The 9,579-nt window shown below is 37.8% G+C and overlaps 1 protein-coding gene across 1 annotated transcript; it reads right to left on the reverse strand.

Annotated features, from left to right (window-relative positions):
• Positions 1-6,648: 6,648 nt before the first annotated feature.
• LOC126016343 (signal recognition particle 14 kDa protein-like) lies at positions 6,649-7,258 on the reverse strand. Its single transcript, XM_049778918.1, has one exon. The coding sequence runs from the start codon at positions 7,249-7,251 to the stop codon at positions 6,922-6,924; it is 330 nt and encodes a 109-aa protein (XP_049634875.1). The 5' UTR covers positions 7,252-7,258; the 3' UTR covers positions 6,649-6,921.
• Between the last annotated feature and the right edge of the window lie 2,321 nt (positions 7,259-9,579).

Below are 9,579 nucleotides of genomic sequence, written 5' to 3' on the forward strand. Positions count from 1 at the left end.
CAGCTGTGGGTGGGTCTGGCCATATAGGTGATATTGGCATATGGAATTGGGGCAGGGGTGACAACCTTCTAAATCTGGAAGATAGGGCCAAGATAATATACACGGATTCCTCCAAAATTTAATCACCCGTTTTCAAACACGTTTTTTAAAACTCTAGAAATATTTTTATCAACACTATGCTCCTATGAAATGTAAAGTACAAATCCTTCTCTGGCCCTTGATGGTTTACACATCTGTCTCACCTCACATTTCCAGTATCTTCCATTTTTAATCTCATAAGAGATTTGCTTCCGGTTTTCCTGAGAAACAACAGAAGCAGGCAGAATGAATTTTCATATCTGTCATCATGTCTCCCCAGGATCACACCTGCTACCACAGAAAGCCCATCAGTGCTCCTATCTAAAGCCAGCTCCTCCTCCTTGAGCACCGCATATCTTATCTTCTCACCCACTCATGTCCGTTGCTTCAGTAATTGTTTCCTCACTTCTGCATCACCCGTTTTCCTTCTCCACTGAATCATTCCCTTCAGCACACAACATGCTATAATTTACCCAGTCTTGGAAAACAAATTAAAAAGCCATTCTCCTGACCACAGTTTCCTCCAACTCCTACCCCATCTCTCTTGTTTTTGTTTTTTGCAAGTCTGCCAAGAAGTGCTCTGTTGGTTTTCTGTCCTCAATTTCTCTTCTCCTGTCCTCTTTTAAAACCAATTCCCCAAGAGTTTCATTCCTAGCACTCTACCAAAACTGTATTTGTGGAGGTCAATAGCAATTAAATTTAGTGTTTACAATCTAATGGCTAATACTCAATCTTCCTCCTCTTGACCTACCAGCAGCACTTGGAACAGAGGGTTAGAGAAGATGAAGTGTAACATCGTCATTGACTATCAGATAGTTTAATACTTTCTCCTCTGGAAACCTCTCTTCCCTGGCCACCAGATAGTCTCATTGTCACCCCTGAATTTATCTGTTATTGAGAGTTTGCTTCAACTGTTGAGTATCTTAACAGTTCCTCCCAGTTGTTAGTAATCACATCCAGTTTTGATGAGCTTAAATATCGTCTGTATACTCATATCTCTTAGATGGATGTTATAAGGATGATAGAATTTAGAGGGAAGCAGGTAGCCTGTGAGGATTCACAAAGTCTTTATGAAAATTTTGCTTGTTAACAGTGAGCAAGGTGAGGGTTTTCTGCAGAGGAGTTTCCATAATCGTTCAGATTTACATTTGAATTTGCCCTCTGGGGCTCTCAAAAATGGTAAAGAAATAAAAATATTAGAAGGAGCAGTAATAGCAACAGTAAATGTTCCTTCTTGATAGTTGCCCGAGAAGTGTCTACATGGAGAGAAGAGTGGAATTAGAAAGTCAGGGTAAGAAATTTCTGTACTAATTTAGATGAGAGATGAAGAGCATAATAATGGAGATTGTTAGATACGATTAGACATATATATATATATATATATATATATATATATATATTATGCTGCCTACTCTGTAGGTAGATCCATATTTGTAAAGAGAATCTAAATGAAAATCTAAATAAAATGAACTTGACTGAAACTGAGCTCAATATCCTATCTGTCCCCTAACTCTATTCTTTGTAGTGTTCATCTTAGTAGATAGCAATTTCTACCCCCTCAATATTCAATTAAAAACCTTGTTCTCGGGGCCGGAGAGATAGCATGGAGGCAAGGCATTTGCCTTTCATGCAGGAGGTCTTCGGTTCGAATCCCGGCGCCCCATATGGTCCCTGCCTGCCAGGAGCAATTTCTGAGCCTGGAGCCAGGAATAACCCCTGAGCACTGACAGGTGTGACTCAACCCCCCCTCCCAAAAAAAAAAAACAACCTTGTTCTCATCCTGACTCATTCACTCATAGTTCACATATGGTCAACCAACAAGTTCTATTAAGTCCACCTTCAACCTAAATCTTGGCATTCATACCAACATCTTGAGCTATCTCCTCAGCTCCAACATATACCCCCAACAAAGTTTTAATATCAGTGTGGACAGATCATTGTGCTTACTCATTGTGCATAGAATGTCCAAAATATAGTTGTCTTTCAGTAAATATAGTTGCCTTTTAGTAACTATTGAATTATAAAAGGTGCTAAGTTTTCTAAAATTAGTTTTATGAATATAAACTCATTTAGGTAATTACAAGTGTGAACAAAGAATTTGCTTTAGGGTCTAAGAGAAGACTGAAAAATAAAGTCTAGGTTTTTAGATTGCATGAAAAGTGCCATTGGGGAATTTTCATAACATCCTTCACATTTAAACTTGAATTGCAAATAGGTAAAAAAAAAAATGTGAGTAGTACTTTACAGTCATGGCTAAATTGTCCAAGCAGTAAATCAAGAAGAAACCCAAAATGTTGAAGAAGTTTAAAGCAAATAGTAAGAATATCTGACAAGGTAGTAATTGAGCTAAAATATGTGAATCAGGAAGTAGATATAATAGAAGTAAACCACTTTAATGTTATTTAAGTCATTATAGTAATGACATGAATAATAAAATATTTCATGTGGTGATAAAAGTAACCGACTAAAATATTGGAAATAAGAATTAATCTATAATTAGTTTGAATGTGCTAAAATGCATGCTAAATATATAAGGATGAGTTGACTGTATACATTTCAAAAGTGGTGGATGGAACTCCAAGAGAAATAAAAAGGTAATTAATAATGGAAGAATGTTTCTGTTTTGACAGTATTTTTTTGAAGAAACAGAGTGGAGCATAGTCCTTTAATCAAGACAAGCAATCCGTTAGAGTCCTACAATGTGATGAAAATAGCCTGCAAAACCACCCAAAACATTTACTCTGATACCAGATTTATCAAGTCATTTAAAAACATTTGGTTTCTCAGTATAGGCTGGATGGAAGGAATATTAAACTAAGTTTCTCTTTATTAATTATTTAAATGTTATCCGATGTAAATAATTCATGTATGACTTGGGGGCTAGACGAAGTTGTTTTCCTTTCTAGATAAAACTATGAACAAGTAAAGTTTCCTACTGTGTTTTCTTCTCAAGCATTTTTTTTTACTTTCACCTCTTATTCTAGCACATTCTTATAATTGTATAACTTCTCTGAGAACCAAACATTTTATTTGCCTGTATTTTTGTGCCACCTGCTAAACTAACAGAACATTTGTAGACATTTTCTTATTCTTTTGAGGGGGACAGGTTGGGCCACACCTAATGGTACTCACGGGTTACTGCTTGGCTCTGTGCTTCTGAGCTTAGGAATTACACAGCAAGTGCTTGGGAGACCATTCGAAATATCTGGGATTGAACCCGTGTCAGCTGCATGCAAGGCAAATGCTCTGCCCACTGTATTATTGCTCCAGCACCCTGAAGACATTTTCTTTTATAAAAAATTATTAAGACCGGGCCCGGAGAGATAGCACAGCGGCGTTCACCTTGCAAGCAGCCGATCCAGGACCAAAGGTGGTTGGTTCAAATCCCGGTGTCCCATATGGTCCCCCGTGCCTGCCAGGAGCTATTTCTGAGCAGACAGCCAGGAGTAACTCCTGAGCACCGCTGGGTGTGGCCCAAAAACCAAAAATAAATAAATAAATAAATAAATAAATAAATAAATAAATAAATAAATAAATAAATTCTTAAGACCTGGGACCGGCGAGGTGGCACTAGAGGTAAGGTGTCTGCCTTGCAAGCGCTAGCCAAGGAAGGACCGCGGCTCGATTCCCCGGGGTCCCATATGGTCCCCCCAAGCCAGGGGCAATTTCTGAGCGCTTAGTCAGGAGCAACCCCTGAGCATCAAACGGGTGTGGCACGAAAAACTAAACCCCCCCCAAATTCTTAAGACCCAAAAGTAATTTTTTTTTTTTGGGGGGTTACTCCTGGCTCTATGCTCAGAAATCGCTCCTGGCAGGCACGGGGGACCATATGGGACGCCGGGATTTGAACCACGGACCTTCTGCATGAAAGGCAAACACCTTACCTCCATGCTATCTCTCCGGCCCCGTAAAAGTAAATATTTTTTAAATATTTAAATAATATTAAATAAAAAAACTATTGCATAAGGTTGAAATGAAAGTGGAAATATGTGTTAAAAGAATAAGAACTGGTAGCTATGATATGAAAAATCTGGTGTATATGTTACTTTGTTTTTTGTTTCTTTTTTTTAAGATTCTTTTTTTTTTTTTTATTAAAACACCTTGGTTACATACATGATTGTGTTTGGGTTTCAGTCATGTAAAGAACACCACCCATTACCAGTGCAACATATGTTACTTTGAACATTTAGATTGAGTGTAATTTAGATTGAGTGTAATTTTCACAGTTAAAAGAAATCTGACTTAACGTTAAAGAGGGAAATCCTTTGGCTTCATTTTTGGAACTACTTAAACTTAGGAATTTTTATTGTTTTGATTGTGGAAATTTTTGTACTGTCAATTCCTAAATATATGCACCAATTCCCTGGTATCAGTTTGAAATTTTGAATCCTACAGTTCATGATTCTTCCTCAAATTTTCTTTATAGTCCAAGATTGGACGAAGATCAGAAAGTGGGTGAGAGGGGAGGATCTGATAAAAATTTATCCTGACCTCAAAATGGATCATCTATCCAGGTGTTTGACTGAATCTGTCCTTGCTATTTCCCCAGCAAGTTGTAGCTGGTTGTGCCTGGACATGAATATCCGGTACATCCACTGTTGAGTTCTTACTCTCCTAATGGCCCTACCACTGTGCTATTGCTCCAGCCCCCAAAATACCCATTTTTATTTTTCTGATAAACATATGCATATTATGTAGGAAAAATACTTTCTTGGGAGTATTATAGAAGCCCATTCAGTTTTGGGTCTTAGACATAATTTCCCAGAGTCTTTATGATTTTGGAATTACATGTGCATCATGGGTAAAACAACCATTTGTTTCCAGTAGAGTCAGCACTGCTATTCTAATAGTTTGTGCATCTTTGACCAATTTCCCATTCTAGTTAGTCAGTATGATAGGATTTTAGAAAATGAAGTGCAGGATGTCCATCTTTATTTCATAAGATGTCCACTGGGTACCATAAGAAGGATTGTCCCATCACTAGGTCCTGGCAATCAGGAAAATGGTACTGAGAAGTCCTTTGTTCTTGCATTATCTTGGTGCAGCACTTTTCAAGGGCTCTAGGTCCTTCTAGTCTCTGTAGTTTCTAAGTAAATCTGAGTGGATTTACCTCACTACCTGAACACAAAATCATTTTATTTTATTTTATTTATTTATTTATTTATTTATTTATTTATTTATTTATTTTTTGGTCTTTGGTTTTTGGTTTTTGGGCCACACCCGGCAGTTACTCCTGGCTCTCTGCTCAGAAGTCGCTCCTGGCAGGCACGGGGGGCCATATGGGACACCGGGATTCGAACCGACCACCTTTGGTACTGGATAGGCTGCTTGCAAGGCAAACGCCACTGTGCTATCTCTCCAGGCCCAAAATCATTTTATTTTTAAATGTGATTTGGTTGAACCATACCTAGTGGTGTCCAAAGGTTTTACCTGGCTGTGTGCTCAGGGATAGCTCCTGGTAGTGAGTGGTCAGTGGATCATGTGGTGCTAGGGACTGAATCTTGTTTGATTCCATGTGCCTTTCCTCTGTACTGTCTCTGTGGCCTGAGATCTTGTTCTTTATTTTACTTTTTTTTTCCTAAAGTCAAACTCTTCAAATAACCTGTCACCATATTTATGGCTTCAGTTACCCTAAAACTTTCTTTCCTTTTATGAGTAGGAGGAGGTTTATTTTTCACATTTCAGGATCAGAACTGATGGCGTAAAACATAATGATCTATGTCATTCTCTTTTTCCTTTGCCTATTATCGATATCTGCTCAGTGAAATTATTATTCCTGTTGACAGTTCCAAACTAGATTTCTGTGTAGAGCTCTTCCACAACTTTATGGTTATGACTTGCTCCAATTCTTGTTGAAGATTTAAACTAGCTCATGGTGAAAGTGTGACTTACAGAATCTCCCTTGGAATTTCAGGAGTGTCATCACATGTAGCAGATTTAAATTTTACCTTTGTGGAAACTACTTGTGCAAAATATTATTTTATTTCTTTACAAACAAAGTTAACCCAATCCTATAATTCCAGTTTTGAGAATATCAAAAATAAATATATAGGGGCTAGAGCAGTGGTGCAAGTGGTAGGGCATTTGCCTTGCATATGGCTAACCTAGGATGGACCGCGGTTTGATCTCCCGGTGTCCCATAGGGTACCCCCAAGTCATTAGTGATTTCTGAGTGCATAGTCAGGGGTAACCCCTGAGCATCACCGGGTGTGGCCTAAAAACTATATATATATATATATATATATATGTATGTATGTATGTATGTATACACATATACATATATAAATGAAGTGAGTAATTCAAGACAATGAAGTTACATGTACATGTACATATAGCTACATGTAATAGATAGATACATTTAGTCTATTCAAGTAAAATATTGGGTTGGTTGAATACTATTGTCTTCTCCTTACAGATTTTCTGAGATAATCTCTTTTGAGAGAAATACTATTTGCTGATGCATTGTCTTATTGAAAAGGTGGTTTATTTTGTCCAAGCAATGTTTTCTGAACTTGCTGGCCTCACCTGAGTGATTCTTTTTTTTTTTTTTTTTTTTTTTACTGATAATAGATGAGTTTAATAATACACTGCTGTTCACACACATGACTTGAGAGACCTTAAACTGTAATTCAGACATTTACAACCATGGGACACAGACCAGTTGGCAACCTAAAATAAACTGGGCTCTTACAACTACCCTGTAAATACAGTTCTTTTATCCAAAATGATTTCATCTCACATGAGAACAGTTATTGCAGGGAAGCAGGGGAACCAGATATCTAGCTATGTGGTAGAAAGAAAAAAAAAAATCTCCATGGCTGGAGGAAGGAGATTGTCTGTACTTCACTGTGCTGCTTTGCTCTTCTTACTCTTGTTCTTTTTGTCCCTCTTCTTCAGGCCATCCATGTTAGCTCTCAACAGATTTGAGTAAGCCATCTGAAACTTATTCACTTCTTTGGAGCTCACCACCGTGCTGATCTTCCTCTTCCCGTCCGTGGCTCTTAGCAGACACTTGTCAGCGGGCTCGAAGCCGTCCAGGGACCCCTTTCTGGGAGTGGGCTTGGTGCGACCGTCGTACTTCTTGAGGGTGATGAACACGCTGCCCGTGAGCCGGCACTTCTGGAAGAGCCGGGTCAGCTCCGTGAGGAACTGCTCGCTCTCCAACAGCACCATGGCGCCGCGCGGGTCGACGCCGCCTCACCTGAGTGATTCTTATTGAAGTGCCCTGGCATCTTTTGTTATTGGAGCTGCTGATCTTCCATGGCCTGGTATCAGAATCTACATATTCTTGCTCTTCTTTAATTTATGTCACCTTTAAGCACATAGAAATATCTCACATACATGACTGCCTCAGCCCTTATTTCACACTCCTCTAATATTGTGTTAAATTTGTTTTACAACATACCTCTTCATGCTAAATCTTAGGATGCTGTCAGAATTTATTCTGTTGTGATAGATCTTTCTCAAATATAGTGTTTCATCTCCTATCTTTATCCATAATTTAGATTCCAAATTGGGTTACAGTTCTCATGACTTCTCATCGACCTCTGAATGTTTCCTTCATATCAGCCTTTTCTATCCATCTGGTTCCTCTCTTCCTTTTTGATAAAAGAAAGAACTCTGATCTTACCATATGTAGTTTTCTATATTACAAGTAATAATCATTACTATATCACAGTGATGTGTTTATGTTCAAAATAAGGAATTTATCTTTGGAATCCTTTTTCATCTTATTAACTCTAAATTTTGTAAATGTCTTTGAAACATTTGGCATTAAAATAGTTGAATGAATTAACATTTTTCTCCTTCTCAAAGGAAGAGGCAAGAGCTAAGAAAAAATAGTGGACCTTGAAAAGTTTTTTATGGAACTTTATAATTATTCAGCTTTCAAGTCATGGAAGAAGGTCAAGTTATCATATTAGGAAGTGGAGGAAAGTCCAATAATATTCGAGCACTGATTGGCACTACTGAAAAAAAGGGGGGTTCTCTGTAAAGTACAAATACTCTTCCAATTCTCTGTAAGAAGAGGCCAAGAACTGAACTGAACAGGGCTGTTAACAAAGGTCTGATTTAAATTAGCAGAAGGGTTTTTTTTTTGTTTTTGTTTGTTTGTTTGTTTGTTTTTGGGCCACACCTGTTGACACTCAGGGGTTATTTCTGGCTATGTGCTCAGAAATTGCTCCTGGTTTGGGGGACCACATGGGATGGCCAGGGATAGAACCACGGTCTGTCATAGGCTTCCACATAGTAAGGCAAATGCCCTACTGTTCGTGCCACTGCTCCAACCCCAGCAAAAGAATGTTTGCCTAATCTAGTCATGTAGATGAATTACAAATGTAGAAAAGGGTCTCTCTCTATGCTAGCTCAAGAGGAGAAATATTCTTGCTGGACGAACCCCATATGGTAACCTAGACCTCATGTTCTCCAGTAAAAATCTCAACTTCAATAGCATCATAAAAATATATCCAAAGAAAGAAATGATGCAAAAGAGAAGAAACCTGTAGCAGTCAACAAAGAGCATGCACTAAATTGTCAATATTTGTACGCTTAAGTAATACTTCTAGACAGACAGAATTATGAGATAGATGTAATGTCTTGCCAATGTATCCTTCAAATATAATGACTGTCCAAGTTGTTTTGAACTGCAGGCATATGGGAATTAATGAATTTCTTTGATAAAATTCTGGGAGAAAATTTTGGGAAAAATAGTGATTGATGCACTGTCAGAGACCTTTGAATCTTTTTACCTATAATCAAAGGTGAAAGCAAATATAAGAAATATAATGACTCATGGGGCTGGAGAGATAGCACAATGGTAGGGCATTTGCCTTGCACACAGCCAACCCAGAATGGATGGTGGTTTGAATCCCGAGCTTGCCAGGAGCGATTTCTGAGTGCAGACCCATGAGTAACCCCTGAGCACCACCAGGTGTGACCCCAAAACAAAACAAAACAAAACAAAACAAAAGAAATATGATGACCCAATAGGTATATGTTTATGTCCTCACCATTTAGATGCTTAGGAAATTTTGGAGCAGGGAAGGAAATGGCAGTTAGAGTAAGCTTGCTGTATCAGTAGTAGTTTCAATTTCATATCATTTGAAGTTGACAGATAAAGTAACAGAGAATATATATAACCCTTCTATTAACCATTTTAAAAAATAGAATGGAGAGAGAGTAGGCAGAGGAAACAGGAAATGTACTAATTTTATTATTGCTTATAATATAAAGTTAATAGATGCAATCTAAAGAAATGCAAAACTAGGAATATAGTATTGTTGCAATTATGAAGATTCTAAAGGTACAAAATGTCTAAATCATAAAAAGGACTGCACAAAAAAATTATACCATAAAGTTAAAGGCTTTAAATAAATAACTTACTTAACAAATTAGTGTACTGTTTCTCTCCCGCTCAATTGCAAACCACACAGAAGTGGAAATATAGAAATTATAGATAGATGAATACGTAGAAATAGAAAGTTGCCAAGCATTTGTTGAAGG

The sequence above is a fragment of the Suncus etruscus genome, chromosome 8 (genome assembly GCF_024139225.1).
Source record: "Suncus etruscus isolate mSunEtr1 chromosome 8, mSunEtr1.pri.cur, whole genome shotgun sequence".
Classification (NCBI taxonomy): Eukaryota; Metazoa; Chordata; class Mammalia; order Eulipotyphla; family Soricidae; genus Suncus; species Suncus etruscus.

Excerpts from the sequence above, each read along its gene's own strand:
- LOC126016343 (XM_049778918.1), bottom strand. The coding sequence starts at position 7,251 with ATGGTGCTGTTGGAGAGCGAGCAGTTCCTCACGGAGCTGACCCGGCTC.